The sequence below is a fragment of the Platichthys flesus genome, chromosome 2 (genome assembly GCF_949316205.1).
Source record: "Platichthys flesus chromosome 2, fPlaFle2.1, whole genome shotgun sequence".
Lineage (NCBI taxonomy): Eukaryota > Metazoa > Chordata > Actinopteri > Pleuronectiformes > Pleuronectidae > Platichthys > Platichthys flesus.
The window spans coordinates 14,764,370-14,791,363 of record NC_084946.1 but is presented as its reverse complement, the minus strand read 5'-3'; the positions used below and the strand labels follow the sequence as shown (position 1 = coordinate 14,791,363).

Here is a 26,994-nt window from a genome sequence, read left to right as displayed (position 1 = left end):
AAATTTTACTGTTAAATACTGTTAATTGAAATTTAAATCCAAGGTTGATATCATATAGAGTCGTTCACAATCATTTATCATAGATTGACTTGCAACACTTTCAAATGATCGTTTAATTTGAAGAAAGAATAACAGAGTAACAAAGTAACAAAAATGCCTTTAACATAATATAAATATTAATATTAATTTTTAATAAAAAATTTTAATCATATTTTATTTTTAAGGACAAGACAGTTACTGGAGAGTTATACGTCCTCCGGTGCTGTGGGGGGCGCTAAGCAGCGATAACGACCCCCCGCACATCGTCTTGTTTGTCCCTTCCCGGCATCCTGACACAGCGTGGATTTCAATGACACTGATCTTACATGAGCCCGTTCACTTACACAGGGTGTGATGATGTCGTTAACCTTTCTATTCAGAACAGCAGCTCGTGATGTTACAAAGGTGAGCAGGCTCAAACTGTGTCATAGTGTTCGTGTCGTGTCTCCAGTTTGATCTGCCAGTAGCTGCTCTGCATGTTAGCTGCTGTACTTCAGGATTTACCAGCCAACGTCACTGGGACACTTTCAATGAGGTGTCCTGCTAATTCATTCATTTGATGTGATGTTACTGGGGCTGGACATCTCGATATTTGTCTTCAAGTGTTAACAGTTGTGCACGAGGTGTGTTCATCTCAGTGTCTTCTACAGACAGTTACCCTCTGTCCCTGGGCTTGTGACGCTGTGGGTAACATCTTGTTTTCCTCAGGTCAGTCTGGGCCAACATGTCCAGTCCCTACACAGCAGCTGTCAGCTCCTGGCTGTGGACAAAGCCCTCCTGATGAAATTGAGGAAAAACACCGGCTACACTTTCATTAACTGCAAGAAAGCACTGGAGAAGTTTGACAATGACACAGCACAGGTAACGGCTCTCCTCTTTATCCCCCTCCGCTTTCACAATTCAGGTGTCGGACAACAAGACAATATAACTGTGGCTGGAGAGGTGGAAACAACCAGCTTTCCTGAGAGTGTGACTGATATCTCTGACTTTCAGGCAGAGACCTGGCTGCACGAGCAGGCTCAGAAGGAGGGCTGGAGCAAAGCAAACAAACTGGAGGGCCGCAGAGCCAAAGAGGGTCTGATCGGTCTGTTTATAAGAGATAAAGCTGCAGTTATGGTTGAGGTAAGGCGGCTGTTACTAACATTGTCATTTCAGCTGATCAGGGATGGCTTTGGCAGACTGTGAATTCTCTGGTTTTTCTTCTTGTGTGTCTCACGCAGGTGAACTGCGAGACAGACTTCGTTGCTCGAAATGAGAAGTTCCAGCAGCTGGTTAAAGATGTGGCATTTGCCGCCTTGGCTCACCATCTGAATAAAACCAAAAGCCAGACAGGATTTATCAAAGTACGGTCACACAAAGGTCTTTAAAGGTTCAGTGTGTAGAATTTGGTGACATCTAGTGGTTAAAGCCATGTTGCAGCTGAACACCCCTCACCTCCCCCTCCCCCTCAAAACCAGAAAGAGATCCTTTGGTCACCTTCAGTTTTATAAAAACTCTGATGATATTTCATTTGTCAAGTTAAGAGAACTCTTACAAACATGGTGTGCTCCGTAGAGAAGACCGGCTCCCAATTCAAATACAAAGTATTTAAATATAAAAAGCCCATTCTGCGGTAAAGAAAACAACAATTTGTACAATTTAAATGAAACACACTAGTGATATTCTCCCTCTCAACTTTCATTTATGCCAACAGATCCCTTACACCTCAATCTTACACACTGGTGATTTAACTAAGACTAATACAATATACTTCATCACAAAGTGATAGGCTTTAGTGGAATGGGGAAGGTTCAGATTACAATACAGTCTATACAATCAGAGTCAATACAGTTACGCAACTTTGACATCTTGAAAGAAATGCTTATTTGCTTACCTTCAAATAAGTAATGGATGACAGGGGGCACTGTGGCTCTAAGGAACCTTCAATGTAGGCATTTGTTTAAAAGAATAGTAGCAAAGTGTCTGAATATTCATGTCAATACTGAAATACCCTAGATATAAAAGAGTAGAGCTGATCACAGCTCAAAGTGTGTGATGTGATTTATATGCACCAGATATCAGTGTGATATCTCTATCGAGTCCAGATCCAAGAGAGTAACTTTTCCTATGCCGTGAATGCTAATGTATGCATCTGTTTTCAGAGTGTCCTGCCAGGAGAAGAGTTGAGTAAACTCAGTGCAAATGAAGGAGCTTCACTTGGGGACCAGGTGGCTCTAACCATAGGTAAATAAGAAAAAGGGTTTCTCCAAAGTGAAGCATCTCAGTTTCACACTCTATTTGTTTTAAAACCTGAATCCCTCATGCTCCATTTACAGCATTTTTTAAAACTGGGTTTTCAACACTGATGTAAATTAACACATTTCGAAATCCAGTAGATTTGGTCCAGAAACCAAGCACTTGTTTAAATCCAAGCTTGTGTTTTTTAAATAAAAACAATTGCTTGACAGCATAACATTTCTAGATTTTAAAGGGTTATGATCAGTGATCAAAACAGATGTTTAACCAATAAGAGCAATGGAATGTCCCGATCACTGACTGACAGGGAGATGTAAACAGTCACGTGTTGAGCTACAAGGTGAAGAGTGATCAAGCCATTTCATTATTACTACGCCACTACGAAACAATGAGACAAATCTCAGGATTGGAAGTAGACACTCACCCATGATCTGGTCCTCTGAGAAGTCAGACTGGTTGGGGCAGAGGTAAATGGAGGAGGTCAGGGGTGGGAGGAGTAATGGTGAGACACACAAGAAGAAGAAGAAGAAGAAGAATACGCAAGTTAATCAATTGGTGTCCACTTTTTCCATTTTGTTTAATACTCTCTCCACCTTGGATTCATTAGACTTCTCCACATCAGTGGCAGCCAACTTGGTTGTTGATAAAAATGATTTCCATGTTATGTTATTGGGACATTCATGGTTAAAACATGTTTCCCTTCCTTCCGTCTCAGGTCGCCTTGGTGAGAACATGTCGGTGAAACGGGCGGTGACGGTTGGTGTCCCTGCTGAGTGGCACATCGGGTCGTATGTGCACGGCGGTGTGAGCAGCCAGACTGAGGTGGCCATGGGGAGGTATGGCGCCCTGATCGTGTTCCAGGGTGGAAAGGAGGCGGAGCGTGAAACTTTAGGTCGGAAGCTGGGACAGCACATAGTGGGAGAGGCCCCTGTGTCCCTGGGCAACATGGATGACCTGTCCTGCGGGGAAAGCGAGACACGTCTGCTGCCTCAGACCTTCCAGGGAGACCCTAGCAGGACAGTAGCACAGTTCCTCAGGGGTCAACAGGCTCGGGTGTTAGACTTTGTCAGATTTCAGTGTGGAGAGGCAGGAGAGGCCGCCAGTGAGAAAACAGAATGAGAGGAAAGAAATTATTTATCCAATAGGATTTGTCCTGTGTCTTTTTTTCATATGTCAATTTACCATGAAACATTCAGACAGTCACAGATTATGCATTTAAAAGAACTACAACCATTGTAACATGTTCATCAATAAAATGTTTTTAATGAAAATGTTTATTATCTTTTTAAATCAGTGAACTCTGCTTTCATTATTTTGTCCATATGAACTTCTAAATCAAACAACTCTCTGGGATGTCCTCTTCATATTTTGTATCTGAGGTTGATTTCTCCGTACTTGTATTTGCAGATAAATTTGAAAGAGATGTCGCTAAGATGTAAGGTTGTGATGAGTTTATGGGTCCAGCTTGTTTGATACTCTTCATACAAATTACAAAATTAGTTATTTTGAGCCAAGGTGACAGAAGTACCTAAGGTAAACACTTGTTAATGCACTGTGCATAAAAAAAGTGTTGTGCATGAACGAACGCAAAAGATGAACTTAACGCAACTCGATGACAAATAATGATTTTAAACGGTGAACAAGTTCATATTGTAGCGTCCTCGCGTATAGACGACAGGAAACTTCTCTCTTTATGTGTGACTTTCTTAAAGTCCAGCGAACACATCACACTTCTTGTTCGTAACTCCAACTCTCCTATCATCCACCCCTGTATTCTTCACTCCCCTTCCTCATTCATCATTGATATGCCAACTCATCAGCTAATGAGAGCCTGCCATCCCACAAAACCCTACAGCCATTGGCCTAGAATTGTCACGTGCCCCACCCCTACCTGTTCGCTAACGCTTTGGACATTTCCATACTTTGAGACGCTGTCTAAATGGAATGCTTTCACCATGTCGTTGCTCAGTGCCCGTAAAATGTCCGTGATGTAGCTTAATCTAAACCAACTAACTCGACTTCGCACTACATTACCCATCACTCATGGCACACATATGCAGACCAATCAAGCAACGTTTTCCAAGTGTTTTCTTCTCTGGCCAGTGTCTCGGCTCCGAACCGTAGTTGGGAGCTCAGCTCACTGGTCAGGGCCAGCCCTGGTAATGTTGGCGCCCTAGGCGAGATTTCAAATTGGCGCCAACATACACACGCAAACTGTCATGCATCCCCAAGAACTTTGAACTGTATACAGATGCACACACAGGCAGACAAATTTGTAAGCTATAAAAAACAATAAAAATATATAATAAAATATATCAAAAGAGTCCTGTACTGATAGCATAACATGTCATTTCGATACAAATAAACATTAATGATGTCCACAATCGGGGTGATTCTTACCTCTATATTGTTCTTTCTTCTCCTCCTCTACTTTGCGGTGCTTTCTGAATTGTGCACCTGTTAATTTAATCTTTTTTGATTCATCTTTGACTCTAACCGCAGTCTATAATGTTCCTACTATGCTGCCAAAATGAGTAGGTTTTCATACATCTCTTTGTATGCAGCATGCTTCTATGAGGAACTGTTGTGAAGTGAAATGAAACTCCTTTTTTTTCTGTTCATGCTGAAATAAAGTGGATTCACTTGTTCTGACGTTTTCGATCACATCTTTATAAAACACCTCACTAGCTTCACACTACAAACGCTATGGGGCTGGGGAAATGTTTTTTGAGAGAAGATTCCAGATTCATTTACTAGACTGGCACTCAGTAGAGCTCAAACAGAGCCATATAGGTTCATCTCTGATCCATGCAGCTTCCTTTTAACAAGTTGTGTGGTTATTGGTCCAGTAGTTTATTACATAAACCTGTTAACTGACAAATCAGAGATGAAAACATAACCACCTTAGCAGAGGTAATAAAACCTCCACCCAATTTACAAGGAAATGTCACCAACATTAATAATTATTAGAATCACAACAGGAAATTAAAAGTAGAATGAAATGTTTCGAGAATATCTAAAAAGTTGACGGGTAATTTTCTGTTGGTCAACTTATCAATTAATTTATTAAAAGCTCATTTTCCCCTGCTATTTAGTCTATAGGGTTTTTATATTGTGTTTTATATTTGTTTATTTTTGTCGTGCACTGATTGCTGGTTGTACATTAAATTGCCCTTGAAGGATATTAAAGATTTTCTTTCATGGACAACTTTAGTTAATCACAAGCTGCACAAACCAAGTTAGAGCAGCAGAGGAACCCAGCAGCCAGCAGGGGGCAGCCTCAGGACATCACAGCAGACTGTGATTCTTGTAAGGCGTTCAAAGACAAGGTTGGAAAACGTACTGGGTTATTCTCTAACAATCATCTAGTTTCTAAAAGGCAAAAATCTAAAGTAACTTTTAAAGTAAGGCTGTCAAATATATGTAGTAAAGTACAAAATATTTTCTCTGAAGTGTTTATCAAAAGCTAACAAGATCCTAACAACATTCATTAGGCTGTGTGGCCTAGTTGGTAAAGTGTCTGTTCTTCAACATGAAGGACCCAAGTTCGCATCCCACTCCTTCCTATCTTTAGGAAATATCTCGGTAGGATATTGCTTATTAATTGCAAAATATAATACACTGTGTAAATTTAACCTAAATGAATATAAAAAAAGGGAAACAATTTAATTGAAAAAAAAAAAAACTGCGCGCGCAATTTCTGCGCAATAAGCTTCTGCCAGAATGTGTGCACTAGGGTTCTGCGCAGCATGTGCGCAATGGGCTTCTGCGCAGATGTGCGCAGTAAACTTCTGCGCAGATATGCGCAATGGGCTTCTGCGCAGGATTTTTAAATTTAATTTAATTTTTTTTTATATTTAATTTTATTTAATTTTTTAATTTTTTTTTAGTTTGTATATATTTGTTTATATTTAATTTTATATATATTTTTCTATATTTAATTTTTCATCATCATCATCATTTCTCCGCGCTGGTTCAGGGGTAAATGATGCTGGTCTTCACAGGAGATTATGTGTGTGTGTGTGGCCGCGGAGCCTCCCGGTTCTTCCCGGTGGGAACAGCCCAAGTATTTAACATGGGCGAGGAAAGGAAGCGGACCGCTTTTCGCAGCGCTTCTACCTCCGGTGCGTCCCCGGGGTTAGAGAATGATGGTGTGACTTAATGTATTGTTTTAAATTGCATGTTTCACGTCATAGTAAATCAGTCTCCCAAGTCGCCTGTACCAGGAGCCGCCCCTGTCACTGGTTATCTTGGCTCGCTGTCTGGCCGGTAACCAGCCGTCCGGACCGCTCCGTGAATAAGGAGGAGGAGATGTTTCTTTACTTGGAATGCGGCCACTCTATTTCTCGGATATACAGCAGGAGCAACACTGGCATCACCTCCAGTTGGTCCGTCACTTCTCGTTTATACACACACTTTTAGCGTCTTTACCCACAATACCCAGATGCACTACGTCACACACTACAAACTTTCCTTAAAGGGGCAGCCCATACCTGCAACACAACAGCTCTCGGTCTCATATACAGATGGCAAGAGAAAGCAGAGAGGGATTTTTACACACTGTCTGATAAAGATTCCGACAGTAAAGGCAAGGGGTAGTGATGGATAAGGTTTTCTTTAACAAGTTAAGTCTTTCATTCTCACTTTCCTCTTTAAAACTATGACATGAACTGAACTAGTTCAGAATTTAAATGGTGAACTATGAACGTGAACTATTCATGTTTACTTGTATGACCTGCAATTTGAACTAGTTCATGAGAGGTGTGAACTTGCACAACACTGATAAAAACAATGTTTAACAGCAATTGTTCATGTGCATTATGAATCCCACCCTTTCTTCCTGCAGGTCACCTCAAATCCAACTAAGTGCTTTCCGAATATAATTAATAAAATCTTCATGTGTTTGTAGAGGAAGTACATGACGGAATTTAGAGTTTGATCATCGTCCTGTTGTAGAGACCATACGTGAAAAAAAAGTAACTGTGTGGTAACATTAATAGAAAAACTTGTTTTTAATGGGTTTGCTGCAGGGGCTGCTTTTGTCATTTGGCCGGGGTGTTTCCCAGACTTGTTAATGAATTGCACATGATTTGTCCAAACAGATGAAAAAAATAGTTAATTCTTGTATTTAACTGTTTGTCTTTTAACAGGATCACGCAAAAACCCATCAACCAATTTCTATTAAATTATGTGGATGTGTGGGGCATGACTGAAAGAAGATTGGTACATTGAGAGAAAGTGAGTTTTGTAACATTTACCTTGATTTTTCAGAGACTCAAACATGGATCTTAATGAAAGAAATCATGCACATTCTGGGCACTTGTGAATTTGCACAATTTGGTGCGGCTCCAAATAAATATCCAGTGGATTTGAGTTTTGGCTTCATACCTGGGCTAAGCGCGCTACTGAGTATATATCTAAAGTGTTCTGATGCATTATGTTTATCACTAACATTGATATAAATACACGTGCTGGAATCAGAGGCTACAGATGGTTTCCTCCAGAAAACAAGGTGAGGGTCGCGGCTGTGGAATGGGGGCCTGTGATTGGCTGTGTCTTCCAGGCTGCAGTGACGTCATCGGGGATGTATAGGAGCTGCTGGTGTCTTCATCCGAACCCACGATAAACTCTCCTGTGCGTGTCTGTATGCGTGCGTGTGTGTGTGTCTGTCCTTCACAACACCGACAACAGACATGGTGAGTACAGACAGGTTCCAGACTCGTGTGTGGTGTGCGTGTGTGTTTTTTCGGTATCCACAGTAACATCGCTCTTCATTCGTGGATTTGACCACCGTGTGACCCAGATACCGTTAAACTAGCTGTGTGTGTGTGCTAGCCTGTGCTAACGTTAATCCTTCAGTTAAATCAGGATTAACTAACGTCTTCTTCTTCTTCTTATGTGTGTGTCTCACCATTACTCCTCCCATCTCCTCCATCTACCTCTGCACCAACCAGTCTGAATTCTCAGAGGACCAGATCGTGGGTGAGTTGTCTTCTTCACGATGCTGAGATTCGTCTCATTGTTTATTTACGTCATAGTAATGATGTGATATCATCCTATGACATGGCTCGATCACTTGTGACCTTGTAGCTGAACACAATTCCAGCAGGCATCACACCAGCGGACTGAGCTACACGTGTGTGTGTGTGTGTGGGGGGGACGTCTTATCAGTGTTCTTGTGCTTGCCATGACTCACACTTTACAAGTACGTGGAAACGTGGAAACGTCACCATGTGGTACTAACCTGCACACAAGACAGTTTAGTGAAGGTTTTGTGTTGTTGCATCTCCACACTGACATGTCAGCAGCCCTATGTCGATATGTCGAGGCGTGGCAGAGGAAACACTGAAACTTTTAATTTTGTGACGCTCTCTGGAACCACAGTGGATGAGAGGAGAGGGCAAAGATGATGGAGAGCAACTCGTCCAGTGTCTTTCATTAACGTAAAATAATTCTTGTTGTAGGAGTGGGAACAGTTTTTTTGTTTTTGAGGAAGGTATTTCCTTCCACATTCCCACCCCCACCCCCGTCCCGCTGATGGACAAGACAAGACTCAGGTGATGAGGTGGAGGCTTTTTCCAATCCATAGCACTAGGTGTTGCACAGTCGTCTCTCTGTTCAGCTTAAAGTGTGGGTAACTCAAAATTCTGCGATACATGGCGATAATATATACACGAAAATATCATGTTATCATATTTTGATCTTACAACGAAATCATGATATCTGTCTAACTGAGGAAGAAGATTACTGAATGCCCCTAAAGACTAAGGTAAAATGCATTTATGTATTTATTCACTTCAGTTTGGTTTCACCCATAGTTAGACAAACTGAGGTGTACAAAAATGACTTAAAGTCTTGTCTTCGTGCCTCTTTCGTCCGTAACAAGCACACTGTAGTCAGTCACTACATTTGCCATCATTCCAATGTAAAGTAAACATAATCTGGCAAAAAGAATATCTGTATCTGGCGCTAGCATTTCGATAAACATATCTCATGCGTCAGGACAAGGATATATTGCTGTGTTCAAAGATTGTGGGTCAAGTGCATGAGTAAAGTTTCCAAGGTGCATATTCTATATATTAGGAATATCATTGTTTTGCTATCGAGCAGAAGATTCAGGCTGAACAGTGGAACTCGACCTTAAGTCTTTTAAACTGTTAAATCAAAGTACTCCTCCTTGTCCCTGTGTGGCCCGAGCACTGCATGTTACAGGGAGTGATAATATAAATTTCAAGGCAGCCACTTATTCATAACTCTTCATACAATAAGTGTGTACATGTATTTGATTTGTTGTTTGGTTATCTTTTAGTTAGTGTACGTCTCTGGACACAAGACAAATTTCCGAGGAGCATTCTGATAATATAGTGTGATAATGAATATTAAATTATTAAACGGGGGTAATGACGACACTATCCACCTCCCTGCTTCCAGGGTATAAACATCTGGAGGTAATTCAATCAACTGCAGGCTGTGGGATGTGGTCTAAATATAAATAGTTCTGATAATGAAATGTCACTTACATCATTACACACAGCTAGTTTTGTGTTGGTGAATGAATCAGTTCATTATTACCAAAACAGTATGAGCTGTTATTATACCTGCCTACCATCAGCACTGTTACCTGCATGTGTGTGCTGTCAAAACAATATATGAACTGGGAGATCAGCTGCTCCACGACACATAACATCTGTTGGAAGTGTCTCCTGTAATATTCTCAACCTTTTGTGTCCCCGTGTCAGAGTTCAAGGAGGCCTTCCTCTTGTTTGACCGGACTGGTGAGGGGAAGATCACCTACAACCAGTGTGGTGATGTCATGCGCGCCCTCGGACAGAACCCTGTCAATGCAGAGGTGCTCAAAATCCTGGGAAACCCCAAACTAGAAGGTAAATATCTCGGACATTCTTTTCAAACCACTATTATATTATCATGGCTTTGGTTTAGAGTTAGGTTTTTGCAGTGGTTTGTTATAATACAAGTTAAAAGGTACAGCTTTGAGCTGTATTATTTTTCCATATAAATAAGTATTAGCCCTGCGAATATCCACTGCCCAAAAAAACCTAATTCTATCCTTAACAAACACTGAGGGGACAAGTGAGATGTGGCTCTAATATTGACTGTAACTCAGGTGTGTATATGATGCATAATTGCTACTATTAATAAAGTTAAAGTGAAAATCTATAAGGATTGGAGCCAATGTGTGGGAGATTCTTTCAACCCCCAAAAGTTATGGCATTTATGTTTTTTTTTTTATTGGGAGCATAAAAGTGTATGAAGGGAGGATTCACTGCTTTTCCTTAGAATGAACAGTTTCTGTCTGAATTCTGTGAAAAAAAGCATCAAACACATCTGCTGTGATTTGTTACAGCTTTGTAGCTTACTAGAATTTACCTCACTCTCATTTCCCCCTTGGTTCTTAACTCACCTGCAGAGATGAACCACAAGATGCTGGATTTCGAACAGTTCCTGCCCATGCTTCAGGCCATTTCTAAGAACAAGGACCAAGGTTCGTACGAGGACATTGTGGAGGGTCTGCGAGTGTTTGACAAAGAGGGAAATGGAACAGTGATGGGAGCAGAGCTACGTCATGTCCTCACCACACTAGGTAAGACCTCAAACCTCTGGAAGACAGTAGAAGTGAATAAAGCTGACCCAGGTCTGTTTTAATGTCATGCTTCTGATCATAACAAAAGTCCAGCCTGCCGTCTCCTCCGGTAGAGACTCCTTCTTGTCTTTATTTTGCCTTAATTCAATTCTTGTTTGTGCACCAGGTGAAAAAATGACAGAAGAGGAGGTGGAGACTCTTTTAGCAGGACATGAAGACGCCAATGGCTGCATTAACTATGAAGGTAAAATCAATGCAAATATCTAACGGCTAACAACAGCTCTAGACTGCATCAAGTGTAGTACTGTGCTATGGGTTGATAGAGATACTTGACAACAAACAACGGAAGTTTTTGTCTCAATGGCAGTAGTCTCTCTGTCGGCTGAACAGTGGGTATGAACAAACCCCTGAGAGCTCTCCTCACTGTGTATCTCCAGAATCTGAGGTAGAACCAGCTCAGGAACTCACCACATGTCTCAGCTCGTAGTGGTGTTGAAGTGAAGCAGATCAGTAACTTCATTCTTTGACCCCAAGAATGTCAGGTTTGGCTCCAGCAGTCGGCTTCAGTCACTTACCAAACGTGTCATACTAAAATCTACAGTCAAATGAAGAGAAGAAAACAATAATAGAACATGCTTTATTAAGCCCTCAAGAGGGAAAGTGAATGGTACAGGACAGACAACAAAAAATCATACAGGTCTCATGGTGAGGGAAGTAGTGAAAAGCGTAGCAGCAAGGTACCCATCAACATTCCATCAACATATTCATGACTACCAACATTACTACATTCTAATCATCAGTGACAGTCAAATGCAATGTTCATTTAAAGAAAACTCACTGCAGCAGATACAGAGAACTGCAGCGCCCCTCGGCCTCCCCTAGCTGGAGCTTGCGAGTCCCTGCATGTTACTGACGATCACCGGTGAAAAATCGAATCTTAACATGTTTGGCAGTTCTACTGCTGCCAGCTTTCCTTCTACACCTTCATATTGATTCTATTTTGTTGTGTTTAGCTTGACCTCCCGCTCTTCATTTTTTTTCTCTAGTTTTGCAATTTTAAAGTCAGAATCGGGCCAAATACTCAGTAGATGTGCTGACTGTGGCTGGTGAGGAGAGAACTGGTCTCCTCTCTTACAGATGATTTATGTTGAGCTTGTGTTGCCTTGGGGTTAAATTCAGATTCTGTGTTTCTCTCTCCTGACAGAACTTGTGCGGATGGTGATGAGCGGTTGAGGACTTCAGAAACACAAGTCCAGCTTTAATTTTATTCCTAAATGTTTTTCTATTGTTGGTCTTGACCCCCATTCCACGTCATTCCTACCTCCAAAAGTCTGTGTCTATTTTTTTTTTATTTCTTAGATGACATTTTATTTCAAAAGTGCCTTTTTTGTCCAGTGTGACGAGACCCTTTCATCCCATTTTCCAAACATCATTCAGTGTTGCAGGCTCCATCGGTAGAGATGATCCCTCGATGAGTTCACCTCTGTCATCTTTGTCAATCAGCCACTGTCAGTCTTGTCGATATTTTCTTGGAAGGATATTATAATGTGACATCTTACATTTAACAGTGTTAAATAAAAAGTCTACTAAGTGTCTCTGAGTCTGAAAGTCTGTGTTAAAATATCTTTTCATAGGTTATAGATATCATCTTATGTGGACTTACGGGCTTAAGATTATACATTGTTAGTTTCCTGAAGAACTTATTTCCAACTTCCCACTGGAGAGACAAGAGGGAACATTTAGGAGTTTGTGAGGGACTGGTCCCCAATAGCAACTTTGCTGAAAGAGGAATGGTCAAGAATTTATTTATATATATATGCAGGTAAATAAAAGACTCAGTAAATACAGTGAGATTACTGAGAAAAAAAATCACAGATGAACAAATTGTGCTAGTATATTGAGTAAATTGAGTTCTTCTTTTGAGAATTTTCATTTTAAATGTACGATCTTCACCAGCTAGAAAATTGTCTTCAATTTTTGAATTGCAGACGTCATAGTTGAGGATTAAAACCAATGTATTATTCTCTGAGTAGAAAAAGCACATGTTGCCTTCGTTAATGTTATTAACATAACTGCTTTTCCTGCTCTCATGTCAGGATGTTTCTGGTTGATCTAATGCAGCTACAGGAAACATTTCAGAAGCAAATCCTTGTAAAATGAACTAACAAATATACAAACATCCTGACAAACTGCGGAACTACTGTGTGATTTTTATTTGTGATGGAAGCAGCGGCCCAAAGCACAAACCACTCTGCACAGCAACTCCTCTTCACATCTTTATTTTTTCCCCCCAACATTTTGTAATTAAAACCTGAACCGCTTTTGTTCTGTCTTTTTTTCTTTTTCTTCTTCCCATACAAACTGTCAGAGTAACTGTCAGCACTAATGTAATGATTTACTGAGGAAAAAAAAAATCCATTTCTACTATATAATAATCAATGCAATTGCTGCTACCTTCAGCATAGTGAAAAACATACAGAAACTGAACAGACACGTATTTCATATCACAAAATCCACACAATGTAGTAATAACACAGATAAAAGAAGTGCATGTCTGGTCACGACTGTGGTGAGGACTGCAATACTGGCTGGATGGACGTTAACTGTAAAGTTTCACCACCTGACTGAATTATATCTCATGGCGCTGACATGATGTGCAACGTCTACAATGAAGCATGTTTCTTTTCTTCTTTTTTCTAATTCTTCAAACCCCGGTACAAACGATGGATGGCACTAGAAATAAAACTGAATGGTAACATGGTACAGGTCTCGATGGCATGCGTTCACATACACACATGCTCACAGTCACATCTCAGACTGACCTGTCTAAATCATACACAACAGCGGAGAGGGTAAATATCGGCTACAAAGGTAATAATACAAGTTACACTGTTGACGTATCAAAGAAAGAAGATGGAAAATGGACAGTTAAGAAATATAAAAATCGATAGGATAAAAAGTGAGGATATTGTTGCAAATATTAAGGACACAGTTCTCCATTGTCAGCCGTTTAAGGTGCGAGCTCCCTTGATATTTCTTTGACAGCATTGACATTTCTTCAAAGATGCACCAGCGACAAAAAAAATTGCTGCGGGAAAAAAAACGACTTCAATTCCAGAGCAGCCACAATAAAATCTCATGATTATAAAAAACATTTTGGTTTAGCAATTAAGACAAAATCAAATTATTCATAACATATTTGTGGTCGAAGACAGAATCCTTATTATTCCCGGACCGTCCCCTTCAGTCATTTGTTCCCTACATTCCTCACAATACTACAACCTGGATGCTTTAAGTTCATCTAGGTTTGCAACACCTCAACTGACACATGGATAAGTGCTCTGGAAAAGGGACATTATTCACTAAAATAAGGTCTTTTCAAGACCTAATACTGTTAAAATAGTTTCCACATTTTTCATTACAGGGCAACAAAAGATGTGTTTGTAACAGAGACTCCAATTTACAGTACATATTCTCTAACTGCATCCAAACAGATAATTTCAAACTGGCTATGTGACTTCAACATTTTCCATTCATTACATATTTGATATTTTTAGACATGTGACCTTCAGGCCGGAACTTGAAGAGTGACCGTTGTCCATGTAATACAAATTGAAAATAAAAAGGAAAAAGTAACATTCCAAATCAACTTTCCAAATCCTTCGGTATGAAAAACTATTTTAAGACAACAGAAGGATTTTGTTGTTGTAAGTGCTAAAGTTCAATTTCATGGATGCTTCAAGTCTTTCAGCGAGACCTAGGGAAACATATTAAAAGTGCATTTTCTTATTACATATATTTGAATTAATACCGAGAATATAAGGGAGAGGGGCTCTGGAGACGTTATGAAGCGTCAGACTTCATAAGCTGTGATAAAACGTTGCAGGGAAATAAATGCAACAACTTCCAAAACACTGAAAACACAAGATGAGTCTTTTCTCTTCTTCTCCTTGAGTGCCAGCATGTTGGCGAGACCCTCACCGGATCTCTGGTGTCGGACAAAAACATGATGAAGTGAGATGGTGCTGTCCTGTCGACCGCGTGATGAACAGCTTCTGCATGTTTGATGATTGGATTCTCTTCATTGGGCCATTCAATTTAAAAAGGTCTTTTTTAGTAGAGGTGGTTTCAATTGTCTTGTTGGAAAAACAAACAAAGAAACAAAGGCTGGAAAATGTGTCTCTTCCTTCGGTTTTACGACTTCTTCATTTCGGATTATACAGGCAGGATTCAATGTGGTCAGAGTCATTCGGATTCTCAGGACCTGTGTGGATCCCTCACTGTGGTGGAGGGACTGGAGCTGCAGGCTGGAGTGTTTCCCCGGAGAGGGGGGCGGTAGGCTCTGTGAGGAGGGGACAAGGAGACACTATCTCAACAATAGCTCTAAAATAGTTTTTTTATAACTTCAGGATAAGATTCAAAGTATATTGTGTTAATTAACAATTAACAAAAGAAAACCAGCAGATTTATTTAGTGAGAAAATAATGGATAGTTGCTTAGTTTAAAATGCAATAAACAATTGAAGTTGTGATATTGTGCACATTTCACAATTATCAGTGCAACCTTAGACAAATTGTTTTCGAATGACTATTGAATATGAATGAATATAGCAGAGTGAATATTGCAGTTACGAGAGTAGCTGTGAATGTATAAATTAAAGAAAGTATGTCTTTACCATTAACGCTGCAACACTGTGATTATATGTAGAACCGTGTCAGGACAGTGAGGCTTTACTCACCATGAAGTACAGGTGTAGTGCTGGAGCTGGAGTGGGAAGCCGGGGCCTGGCTTGGGGGACATGGGGGCGAGGTGTGAGCACCCTGAGGCGGTTGGGACTCTGCAGCTGGGGCAGAAGACGTTGGAGGTGCGGGGCTGGCGGCTGGCTGCGGTGCTGGTGTGCTGGGAGCTTGCTGACTGGCTGCCAGGGCCTGAGGCTGCACACCTGAGGCCGGCTGGCTGGAATGAGGGCCCCCGGCCTGGCTTTGCTGCTGGTGCTGAATCTGCTGGAAGTGCTGCTGGCGAGCTCTCATCTCAGCGTATTTCAACTGCTCCATGTGGAAGGACTGACGGTCGGCAAGGAGCTGCTGCCGCTGGTACTCCAGCTACACACACGTACACACACAGACATATGTTAAAGGCTATTGACTTTAAAAAAGCTGACTACTGAGGATTCATATCCCAGAAGTGTTCACTCACAGCCTCCCTCTCTCTGTCCATGATGGTTTCCAGTTCTTCAAAGTGTCGCAGCTTTATCTCCAGCTTCTTCATCTGAGTTTCCACCAACAAAGCCACGAGAGACTTGATCTTCCTCTCTTCCACTGCAGCCAGGTGCTGTGGAGAGAGCGGATGAGTTGAAACCAACGTTGATGATGAAGGACACAGGCAGCAGGCATCTCGTGATCAATGACTTTACCTTGGCTTTAACAGCAGCTGCAGCGAGAGCCGATGCAGCAGCAGTGGCAAGGTTCCCCTCTCCAACATCACGCTCTACCTTGGCCTTCCTCTCTATCTCACTCTCTCCTTCTCTTTGTCCTTCCTCTGTTCCCTCTTTTCCCTCTTTCTCCTTCTCTCCATCTCCTAATAGAAGAAAAAAAGGTATTTGACAGGAACACAGTATTTCCTGTGTCTGAGCGACACAATATGCACTTTCATACCCATATCTGATTCTGTCTTGTCTGCCTCCCTCTCTGCTTCAGGTTCTCTTCCTCTCTCCTCTTCCTTCTTCCCATTTTCTGCCTGTTTTTCCTCTTCTTCAATCGCTCCATCTTTGCTGTCCTGTGTGGGGAAGTGAACACAGCACAATGAGCTTCGTAGTGATACCTCAGTTGAATTAAAACCATTAAGAAAACATTATTTTTGCACAACAATATATAAATTCAAGCACTTCAATGACCAAAATTCACAAACTTTCACAGATTTGAACGAGCCATGGGAAAACAGATTCTGTGTTTTAAGAACATGTGTCATACCTTGGGCTCTCTCTTCTCTTCACTTGATTGGGTGTCATTCTTGTTTTCATCAGTGTTTTCGTCTGGGGTCGAGAGAGAAGACGGGTCACAAGTTGTATCTATGAATTGTACGTGTGCATGTGTGTGTATGTGTCCATCATACCAGGTCTTTCGCCCTCCTCCAGGCCAGTTCCTGCAATCCCACTCCCTTCCAGACCATACAGGGGGTCCTGGCGACCACTGACTCTCGCTGCCTCCTCCACTCGTCGCACGTGAGCTTCGACCAGCGCTGCAGGAACTTCCTCTTTCATACGAGAAAACTCCTCTGAGAGGCAAAGACAGATTTTTCCGGTTTAAATATAACAATCGTTAATTAATCAACCTCATGTATTGAGTAATGTTACGTGCCTCAGATGTTTAGTGTTTATTTGTGTACTACATAATAATGCAATCTACACAATTTCCATTATTACCCCTAAATTGTTTTAAGTTTAAATAAAGCTTTCATAATGGAAAGACATGCATTTCGTGTTTCATAACCACTCTCTGATTGACTATTGAAGCAACTTCAAACATGTTCATTCAAAACAAAGTACAAGCCATGAGTTCGTTTTTGATGTTCTGTAGAAGACATTTTTTCAGAAGCCATCTATACAGCATCAAAGGCAGCTTCTCACCCAGAGCAGATTTAGCTGCAGCCGAGGCCACGCGTGGGTCAACGACCGAGGCGAGGAAGGCCACTGTGCTCATGACGGGGTTTCCTGCCTGGCTGAAAGGTACCGGCTGAAAGGCGAGTGGTCCCAGAGTCGAGGAGCTGTCCTCCAAGTAGGGGTCTTCGATGGGCAGCCGCAGGAAGTGCAGGATACACTCATCCTGTGTACGGCTGCCCACGTGTTCTGACACTTTGTTCCAGTCGTCCTTGTACATTTCCAAACCCTGAGGGAAATAAATACTAGATTTAACTCTGCATTTTCATGTTGTTCAATTTTGACTTAGGTATTCATGCCCTGTAGTTTAATTGAAATACTGTTGATTGGAAGAAATGTTTGTACCTCAAGTAGTAGTAGTGTTTCTTGCTCTGTCCAGTCCCTCATGGAGCTTGCTGTACTCTTGATCTGCACACAAAATCATCACCGCTGCTTTATTCATATGAAAACAAAAACTAGAATCATTCTGCCATCCATCATGTTGGACTTGTACCTTTACTGAGCCACTCTTCTTGCTGTACATGTCAGTCCGTAGCCCAAAGTTTTGCAGATCTGCTGGTTTTTCTTTCACTTTATCTGGGAACGACATCATTGGCGGCTGGGTAGCAGGAGTCTAAAGGTAGAAAGCGACAGAGCCACAAATGTAAAATATCCTGACATCAGTGTGCATGTGTGTATTTGTGCGTGTGTGTATGACTGTATATTGACCTGGGTGGTCTTAGGCTGCAGGGGAACCAGACTGGATGGAGTGTCTGCCAGGACATGGAAGTGAGAGGTGGGCGGAGGACCCATGGGTGTGGGCCGGCTCTCTGAGTCCACCTGGTAGTTGATCAGACCCCATTGCTCCAGGAAGGCGTGAACTCTGCAGGAATAGGGACACAGTGCTCCTCACAGAAACTGAACTGATGAAACTCCATTAACATATCCGGTTTGTCACATTCAGATTATCATCACTTACCTCATGATTGCACAAACATCTCCTGCCAAGTTCCTGCGGCAGGCGGTGGAGGTGAGGTACTCCTGAGGATTCAGTCGATAGGTGTCAATCATGAAGTTCCTGTACGCCAGATAACTGCCACAGGATAGAGGTAGATACAAAAATTAGATATAAAAACATGTAGGTTCTGTGGTTGCTTTTGTAAGATAGACAAAAACTTTCAGACAAATAGCTGTGATTAAAAAACATCAAAGATACCACATACTTACATCTCAGGGGTCTTGGATTTGTTCTTTCCATTGAAAAACTCTGGGAGGGCTCTGCGCTCGATGGCGTGAACACTGGAGGGAAAACGATGACAGTGTGAGGACTCACAGCTGACGACTCATTTCTTGTTTAGCATGTTCGAATAATGATGATCTACCTGTTGTAGTCAAACCAGGCAGCGTAGCTTGGGATGATGATGTGGTGGGTTTGCTCAGTCACGTTGTCCTCATGAAGGTCAGAGCCTTTTACCGGTTCTCCCTTGACACCCGGGGAGCCTTCCTCCTCTTCCTGTTTAAACCAACACACATAGTTGAGATAATATATAGATTGACTGTCCACACTGTAATGTTTTTTTGTACATTTAAAAAGTCTCTTACCTTCCCTGTTGTTTCCATGGACTCATCCTCCTGCTCGTCTGTTAAAGCCACAAAAGAAGTAAAACCGAAATAAAACAGAAAATGAACTGTCAACTTGACGCCAGAGGATTTATTCTGAGTTCTGAGGGCCAAACTCAGTTTTAATAGCCAAGTATGTTAGTGCATACAAATAATTTAGCCCTAGTATCTATCATGCACTCTCTTCCTATCTTCATGTCAAAAAAACAGTGCTCTTGGACGGAAAAACCAACGAAACTGAGGCCTTAAAACCTAATATTATGAACAGGTCATAGATTTTCTTGCTAGCTGCGAAAAATTGGAGCATTTCCTTTAAATAGCAGTTACTGGTGAACATATTGTCGGTGACACAAAAGAAACTCTGCTCACCCATATCCGTTCCTCCCTTGACTGGAGTTGAATCTGAATCTTTTTTTGTGTTATCTGCAAAAGTAAAGTATAATATCAGCGAGTGACAGACAACTAGTTTACAGAATAGGATTAAATGGTGATTCGATGTGATCTTGGTTTATATTTTGCACATATGTGGACTTGTGTACTTGTCTTAGCTGCGTTTGCCTCTTCAGATGCTGGAACAGGCGACGCTTCATCCAAGTCCTTACTCAGGTCCTCCTGTTCTTCCTCCCTCTGGCCACGTTTAGACTTGGTGTACGGGGTCGTTGGTCTGTCAGGACAATATATATTAGAAGATTCCAAAACAAACACCTGAGGCATCACATCATTGTTAAACATCTGTGTGCTGAGACGGGTGTGGTCACCAACCCTTTCTTAGTGTTCTTCTTCTTGCTGCTCTCCTGGGGTGGAGGGGTGGGGGAGGGCGACGGCGAACGCTTCCTCTTCTTGGCACTGCCGGGCTTCTTGTCTCGCCGCTCGTCGGGTGTGGTCACTTCATCCGTCAGGGTCTTGGCAGAGATCCTCTTCCTCTTGGGGCAGCCCTCGCCCACTTCATAGTCCTCTTCAGTCATCCACTCGTTATACTGGTCCAGGTCTAAAATCCACTTGGCATGGACCTGTGAACAAAGACCACATATTGCAGCCCAAAATATTTAAACTATTGCTATAATTGCTTGAGTGAAATGTCACCAACTTCTAACACTGTTTAGCAGAGCTTCACTGACAGACATCACACAAACTAGATCATACATGCTTTAAAAAAAAGTGGATTCAGAGGCCCTGCTCGAAAATCAAAATGAAACTATATAGCCGACAGCCATTTAACAGTTATTTACAAGAAAAGATTTCTGGTTTGAATAAAACCCACAGAGAAAAAGTCATTGAAGGAAGAAAAGAGTTCAGTGGATTAAGGATTTGATGTGTCTAAAGTTCTGGTCTGAGGGAAGAGACGTTTTCAATGTGAGCAAACTTAGTGACAGGAAGATTGATAGTGAACTAACCCAGTGTGTTCATTGTTGTGTAAATACTGCTCTAACTATTTCAATGCTTCACTGCCTTCACTATCATGTCCTAGTGAGCACCGAGCGCCTCGAGCGAGTGACTCTCTGAATACACGATAAGAGCTTCTGATGCTGCTTTGAATTTTCTTTGATGCCTCAAGCGCCAACATGCTATAAGCTCTTCATTCTTGGTTGTTTTGCAAACAGAGAAAATTTGATTAACAATTAACCAAATCGCTGAAAGTACACAATCCCCTCACAGGTTTTTTTCATTCAGAAAGCTGAACTGCATGAAATTAAGTTCATTGATTCCTTTTGTCCAGAAAAACACAAGACTTGTAACTTTAATTGTAACAAACGAGAAGATTGTTCCTGCTTCTCTGTACTAATCATTTTAGATGTGACACCCTGAAATGGGAAAAGCCATGCAGGAAAAGAGAAGGAGAGGTAGAGCAGAGACAGAGTGAAAGTCAAGACTGAACTTAAATAAATTGGCTGAATCATATTTTTGTTGCTTTTTGGGAGTTGATATGAATGTACCTGATTGTGTAATATGGGAACATATTATCATTTAATATCGACTGCACGCTGCTGAATCGTATTTGAATTGAATCGTGGCAGATTTTGTGATGAAAAATATCGTAGAATTGATAATGATTATTGCATTTAAGAGAGAACATAAGGTGCATAATAATATAAAAGATGTGGACTGTGTGAAAGGAAATCAAGTACCTTCCTGGGTTTCTCCGGGCTCGGAGCATCCTCCACCGCAGCCTCAACCTCACTGGCTGGGATCCAGGTGTCGTAACTATAATGTGAGAGGGTCCAGGTCAAATGTCAAACCAGGGGAATGACTACATGTTTGAGCTTGTAAAACCACCACAGGGAGAGCAATGTGAAGAACACCAGGATGGTGGAGGGAGAAAACGAAAGTACCACAAACACACTACTGAGTGGGAACTGTTAAATGCTTCTACACTAAGATCGGGCCACAGTTGTCAGTTGGTTGAATAATATCATTTGTTGGTCATATTGTTTTATGGCTGCTCAGAACAAACCTGTCAGGAAAATATCCCCAGTGAAGCAGCACTTGTTTATCTCTCTTCATCACGGGACGCACCCACTCCTCTGGATCACAAAGACAAAAATTACAAAGCACAACGTGGATTAGCTGAATTACAACAAACAACAAATTAGCTGTTCTTGAAGACAACATGTGAAGGCTCACCTTCCTCCAGACTGGTCGGAATAGGCACAACAACATGGGAGCTAGAGGCCTTGTCCTCAGTCACCGAGCCCTGCAACACATGTTCATATGACTGATATGATCTTTGAAGAAGAAAACTTAACAGCTTTGATAAATCAAGTCGCGTTTAACAACACAAAGATATATTTTTAACTAATTAAGAGACTCCAATGCGTTTGTCAAAAAACAGAAACCCCACCTGATGTCTTTTGATAATGTCTTTCAGTTTCCCGAGCAGTTTTGGTTCTATGTCCGCACTCAGATAGATGACAGGTCGAGTCAGGCAGTTGTTCTGAAATGAAGAAACACAGCACTTGTATGAATAAATTAAATATATTCACAATCTTAAACTCATATGTAACTGACGTTGCATAAATGCTCATTCTAAATATAGATTACCTCCTATTTGAGTTTAACTTCATGTGAAGATAAATAATTTAATTGATTAAAAAAACATCAAAATGCAAACTTGTAATTTAAACGAATTGTACATTAGGGTAATTGTTTTTCATAAACAACAATTGTGACTGAAAATGTTGTTCAATGTTTGGCTGGAACTTTTGCACCTGTGGTGCCGCTCCAGCTTATTTAGGCGGTGCACAAGGGACGAGTAGAGTGTTCATGTGGTTCACGTTCAGCTCCATTCATCCACAAGTTTGACAGAATTCAAAGAACCTGTTAACTGACTTAAATGATTTCCAAAGGACTTTCGAAGACAAATGCCTTAAAAAACTGACCTGTGTCTGCCATATGCAGTAAAATATGAATACATGCTCATATATTCTGCAACAAATCTTGTTAGTGCTAAGTGCTGTTCAGCTCTTCAGATCAGGAGAGCTGGAGGATCTCGTGCTGTAAGAGCAGGACTGATCAAGTAGGATTACTGGTCAAGTCACATGACTAGGGGTCCTACATTATTTCCATCTGTAAAAGCTCAAGCAGTCTGATTCTCAGACTATTCAGAATCAGAATCAGGTTTATTGGCCAAGTAAGTTTGCACAAAAAGGGAATTTGACTCGGTAAAGTGGCTCTCAGTTGCTTACAAAGAATACACATCACAAAACAAACATAACAAAACAAAACAATACAACAGTCCAAACAGTGCTACGGTCTAAAGCCTGAAACATGCTTCTGCGACTGCGTCTGCGTCTTTTCACGCCGCTGTGGCGCAAGACTCGTTTTCATTCATGCTTCCCCAACCGTTGCGCGTCTTACAAAGCAATTCCCTGCCAGAACACTAGGCGGAGCAATGCTTTTTGTCAAGACGACCTTAGAGACGCCTTCTTTCTTCTTCGTCGATTGTTTATTTACATATCCACTGCGGCTCCTCGTAGCCTTTTTCTGGCGGACAAATCCGCCAGTCAGTGACAGGTTATTCAAGTGATCATACTATCGGATATCTTCTGCCAAGTGCTCTTCTATTTGGTCTATATTCGTTCTTCTAAATCTTCCGTGATTTCTGCCGGTATTATGGGGCTTGAAACCGGAAATGCAGCTCAAGAAGGGATGTAGAGCAGACCAATCACAGCCTTGCGGGCTGAGTGAGCTTGCGGAGCTTTGCCGTAAATTTTAGAAAAGGGGGTCGACACCCGTCAGCACGTAAGGAGGGATACATAAGCACGTAAGGGACCCGGAAGGGCTCTTGCGCTTACGGGCCCGTGAAAACGCAGAAGCATGTTTCAGGCTTAAGAAAAGAAGTGCATGTGTGCATATTACAATTATCCAGTGAGGGTGAAATAACTAAACATAATTAAATATAATTATAATATATATTATATATAATATAATATAATTTCGGGACTAAATGTACAGTGGTAATTATAAGGATCCAGAGTTATTGCACAGTGCCACAGTGGGTTGTCTGTTCAGAAGTGAGACAGCGAGGGGGAAGAAACAGTTTTTCTGACATAACGAGAGAAGACATGGAAACATGTAGCTGACTGAAAGTAGATCGCACAAAAAAATTACAGATACCAGTAAATATTTGGACATGTTGAAATATTGTTTTGTGGAGTGAAGCACGGTCTGAATGTATGTTCATTTATTGGAATATGTATACAAATATTATTACTTCTGTTTAATTTTTCAAAGTCAGAGTTGAGAGAACTCTCTCTAATATGAGTGTTATATATATATATATATATATATAATATAAATCATTTTGTATAAATAAATGTGTAACATGAGCTTAAGACGTGCAGATCGTTAATTTTTTTGAAAGGTTTATATTGTTTTGATGATCCAGCGCCATCGAAGGATATACTGGATGTGCTCGTTGTTCAAATATTTGACATATAAATAAAAGCTCTGGAAAACTCACCTGCACCAACGACTTCTCAATGGTCATGAACATCTCCACATTTCGGTCCATCCTTGACGGATTCTGGAAGTCAAACCTGCGCCTACCAGGAAATTAGACTGGAGTTACACACGAAACGCCCACATAGCTAAAATCGGAAGCGCTTTGGTGACTACCAAAATGATCACTTTCATCTGTGTCTATTTCTCAAGCATCTAAAACCAGCTGGAAAGAAAGTCTTACCATCCTTGGTCACTCTTGAACTTGTAGGCAGCTGCCAGAATGTGGCAGAGAGCCCCCCCTGACTTGAAGTCCAGGAAACACTTCATCTGCAGACACGGAACACAACAGAGTTTCCCACCGGAGTGAAGTGAAATGCCACAGAGCCTCCCTCCCTCTCTGCTTTACACTTTATAGTAACTCATGCTTCCTCACTGGGGATAGATTCATGTGATGATAATTCAGCAGCCAGATATTCCCCTGCAGCAGTGAATTCAAACTCTGTTTAAATCGCTCACGCGGTAGCAGACACCATTTTACAGACAGCAATGCACTGACTGTCAGTGCAAAGAAAACTATTGGTTTATTCAAACCCTGGTAATGATGCAACTATAAGTAAGAGCTTAGCGTGACCTGAGTGGCTGTATAGGTGTGTGTGTGTCTTTGTATTTGTGTGTGAGAGAGAGTGTGAAGTGGTAACATGTACATACAGGCAGTTTGGTGAGTGGAGGGTTGCTGACATGTCGCCCAAACACCTCCTCCTGGAACTGGAGCAGCTGGACCACCAGGCTGGACAGGGACTTATTGGTGGGGGGCTCTGCCTGGATGTACTGAGAGGGGGGGGTAACACAGAGGAGCAGTCAACACACACACCTACACAGACATAAACTACAGTGTGTTGTTATCTGAGCAGCTTTCAGATCTGCCACTGAGAGGACGAGCTAGTGCTGTAATGCAATACGTGATCTGATGTGATTTGGGGGATATCGTCCATTCTATCATCAGCATTATTTTTATATTATTAGTATGGTGGTGTGTTTTTGGAATAAATGCTGTATTGAGAAGCATCAGTGTGTTTGAACCGCGGGGCAGCGCTCGGGGCTGATGCAGACGCTCCGCGGCTCCAGTGAGCGCGGCGCGCCACACCGCCAACATCTGGATCCGAGCTGCAGCGCCGTTAGCCCACATTGCTAACTAGCTCGCTAGCAGGCTGCCCGGCTAAAGTCACCCACTTGTCGAGCAGAATGACGCCCGCCCAGGTCGGACTGTGCGCCGCCCCATGCTCGCTTTAGCCGCGCTACCGCCCGGGGACGCCGCCGTCCTCTGCAGCGTCTGGCGCAGCTGTTTGCTCAGCATCCTTTTGTATCCCCGGCTCGCCTGAATCAAACAGCTGGACTCAGCAGCAGCACCCTCCCTCCTCTTTGTCAGTGCCCGGCGGGAGAGAGCACACACTCGCGATGTCTGCGTGCGTGTGTGCGGTTATGAAACATGCGCTCGGTACCTTTTTGTAATTCTTCCCCAGCCAGACGCGGACATTATCAAACTGAGAGACGGTGTCAGACGCTTCGAAATGTTTTACATTCGGGCCGCCGTCTTTCTTTCGCACCGCCATCTTTGCTCACAGACGACCAGTCGACGTTGCCTGCCACCCAGTGGTCGCAAGGTGGTACCACAACGACCGGTCACCACAGGGCTGCAATGACTCTGACTGAGCAGCAGGGGGCAGAGTGGTGTCGATAATGCTGCAACAGGCGGCGACTGTTTATGCACTTTGAAACCAAAGTGACAGGCTATTGTAAATACCAGGTTTTAAAGTAAATGTACTTTATACACTAGACTCTCAAATGTAAAAATACTCCTTGACTCCTACCAGGTCATGGACAAAAGTACTTGCATCCTTTAGTGGTGTTAAACGTATCATAATCAATCAGTACTTTAAGTATTAATGGAACAAAACCATTGCAATGCAAGTCTATAACATTAAAACCAGCAAAACAAAATTGCAGAAACGTACAAGAACTTCAGAATTTTACTTAAGTAGGTGAAAGTACTTGAGCAACCTGTACATAAGAGGTTGTTTTCCTCTGCATTTTTGTTTTGTCTGATTGGTTGATTGTTTGTTAGTTGCAAAACAAAATAACAACAACACATTTGTCATATAAGTGTGAATGTCCTCGGTTTACTTTATTTGAAATTCCATGTTAGCTTCGTCTGATTACAGATGTTGAGCCATGTTGTAGTAAAGAGACTCCATTAGGTGAGAAGGTGGAGACCAACACAGGAGGAGGGAGATTTGTGAATGAGCTGCCGGTGGCGCACCCCTTTGACCTGAAATCACAAATTGATATCTCTTCTCCTTTTATATTAGAATATACTTATTTATTCCAGTAATGATATCAATGCTCTTTTAAACCTCTGTCTCATCTGAAGAAACAGCAGCATCCTCTGCTTGTTGTAAAGAGAAGAGAAAAGCTCACATCACCTTGGATCCCAGGCGCTCTAACAGTCCCACAAATAACGTGCTTATACATGTTGATCTTCAACAATGACAACAATTGTTTCTTTATAACCATGGGATGTGAAATTATTTATAAATTTCATGGAAACAAGGCCTTTTTTTTTTTACAAATTTGTAACTGTTACTTGCAATGAATCATAAAACATTGCTTTGGTTTCTTTTTCTATTCTCTTTGAATTCATGTTTATAACATTTGACATGATTGATGCATGTTTTGTGCAAGTTGTAATTTTACGACATTGAGATTTTGTCAAATCTATCTTCTAAACCGTGTTTTTGGAGTGGTGAGATGCGTTCCTGTGAATTTTCTCAGTGTCTATTGTGCCGACTATCAATTAACTGCCAATTAATTATTTCATCCCTTATTATGAAATGTCTGCTACTCTGTATGGAGAGTCAGATTGTTA

At 41.6% G+C, this 26,994-nt stretch overlaps 3 protein-coding genes across 3 annotated transcripts; 2 read left to right on the top strand and 1 right to left on the bottom strand.

The window, feature by feature from the left end:
• The first annotated feature begins 294 nt into the window (after positions 1 to 294).
• Positions 295 to 3,927, top strand: tsfm (Ts translation elongation factor, mitochondrial). The gene is made up of 6 exons (XM_062400299.1): positions 295 to 444; positions 748 to 900; positions 1,033 to 1,161; positions 1,260 to 1,382; positions 2,181 to 2,262; positions 2,990 to 3,927. Exons 1-6 carry the CDS (start codon positions 394 to 396, stop codon positions 3,391 to 3,393), a joined length of 942 nt encoding a protein of 313 aa, XP_062256283.1. The 5' UTR covers positions 295 to 393; the 3' UTR covers positions 3,394 to 3,927.
• Positions 3,928 to 7,840: 3,913 nt separating this feature from the next.
• myl6 (myosin, light chain 6, alkali, smooth muscle and non-muscle) lies at positions 7,841 to 12,469 on the top strand. The gene is made up of 6 exons (XM_062400286.1): positions 7,841 to 7,970; positions 8,229 to 8,256; positions 10,014 to 10,157; positions 10,703 to 10,876; positions 11,043 to 11,120; positions 12,081 to 12,469. The coding sequence occupies exons 1-6, from the start codon at positions 7,968 to 7,970 to the stop codon at positions 12,107 to 12,109; spliced, it is 456 nt and encodes a 151-aa protein (XP_062256270.1). The 5' UTR covers positions 7,841 to 7,967; the 3' UTR covers positions 12,110 to 12,469.
• Positions 12,470 to 13,139: 670 nt separating this feature from the next.
• smarcc2 (SWI/SNF related, matrix associated, actin dependent regulator of chromatin, subfamily c, member 2) lies at positions 13,140 to 25,687 on the bottom strand. The gene is made up of 26 exons (XM_062400278.1): positions 25,571 to 25,687; positions 24,780 to 24,899; positions 24,313 to 24,398; positions 24,091 to 24,172; positions 21,970 to 22,062; positions 21,753 to 21,822; positions 21,583 to 21,652; positions 21,257 to 21,332; positions 19,893 to 20,140; positions 19,670 to 19,794; positions 19,500 to 19,553; positions 19,113 to 19,150; positions 18,893 to 19,023; positions 18,738 to 18,809; positions 18,490 to 18,603; positions 18,240 to 18,393; positions 18,025 to 18,144; positions 17,877 to 17,939; positions 17,502 to 17,760; positions 16,988 to 17,149; positions 16,846 to 16,907; positions 16,531 to 16,651; positions 16,290 to 16,453; positions 16,073 to 16,207; positions 15,615 to 15,978; positions 13,140 to 15,218 (listed from the first exon to the last, which is right to left on the bottom strand). Exons 1-26 carry the CDS (start codon positions 25,679 to 25,681, stop codon positions 15,154 to 15,156), a joined length of 3,159 nt encoding a protein of 1,052 aa, XP_062256262.1. The 5' UTR covers positions 25,682 to 25,687; the 3' UTR covers positions 13,140 to 15,153.
• Between the last annotated feature and the right edge of the window lie 1,307 nt (positions 25,688 to 26,994).

Bases quoted from the DNA above. Each gene is read 5' to 3' on its own strand.
- myl6 (XM_062400286.1), top strand. The intron at 10,158-10,702 runs GTAAATATCTCG...ACTCACCTGCAG, and splicing joins GGGAAACCCCAAACTAGAAG to AGATGAACCACAAGATGCTG. The intron at 11,121-12,080 runs GTAAAATCAATG...CTCTCCTGACAG, and splicing joins TGGCTGCATTAACTATGAAG to AACTTGTGCGGATGGTGATG.
- tsfm (XM_062400299.1), top strand. From the start codon at position 394: ATGATGTCGTTAACCTTTCTATTCAGAACAGCAGCTCGTGATGTTACA. The intron at 445-747 runs GTGAGCAGGCTC...TGTTTTCCTCAG, and splicing joins CAGCTCGTGATGTTACAAAG to GTCAGTCTGGGCCAACATGT. The intron at 2,263-2,989 runs GTAAATAAGAAA...CTTCCGTCTCAG, and splicing joins CCAGGTGGCTCTAACCATAG to GTCGCCTTGGTGAGAACATG.
- smarcc2 (XM_062400278.1), bottom strand. From the start codon at position 25,681: ATGGCGGTGCGAAAGAAAGACGGCGGCCCGAATGTAAAACATTTCGAA. The intron at 18,810-18,892 runs GTAGATCATCAT...TTTTCCCTCCAG, and splicing joins GCCTGGTTTGACTACAACAG to TGTTCACGCCATCGAGCGCA. The intron at 16,908-16,987 runs GTATGATGGACA...TCTCGACCCCAG, and splicing joins GGAGGAGGGCGAAAGACCTG to ACGAAAACACTGATGAAAAC.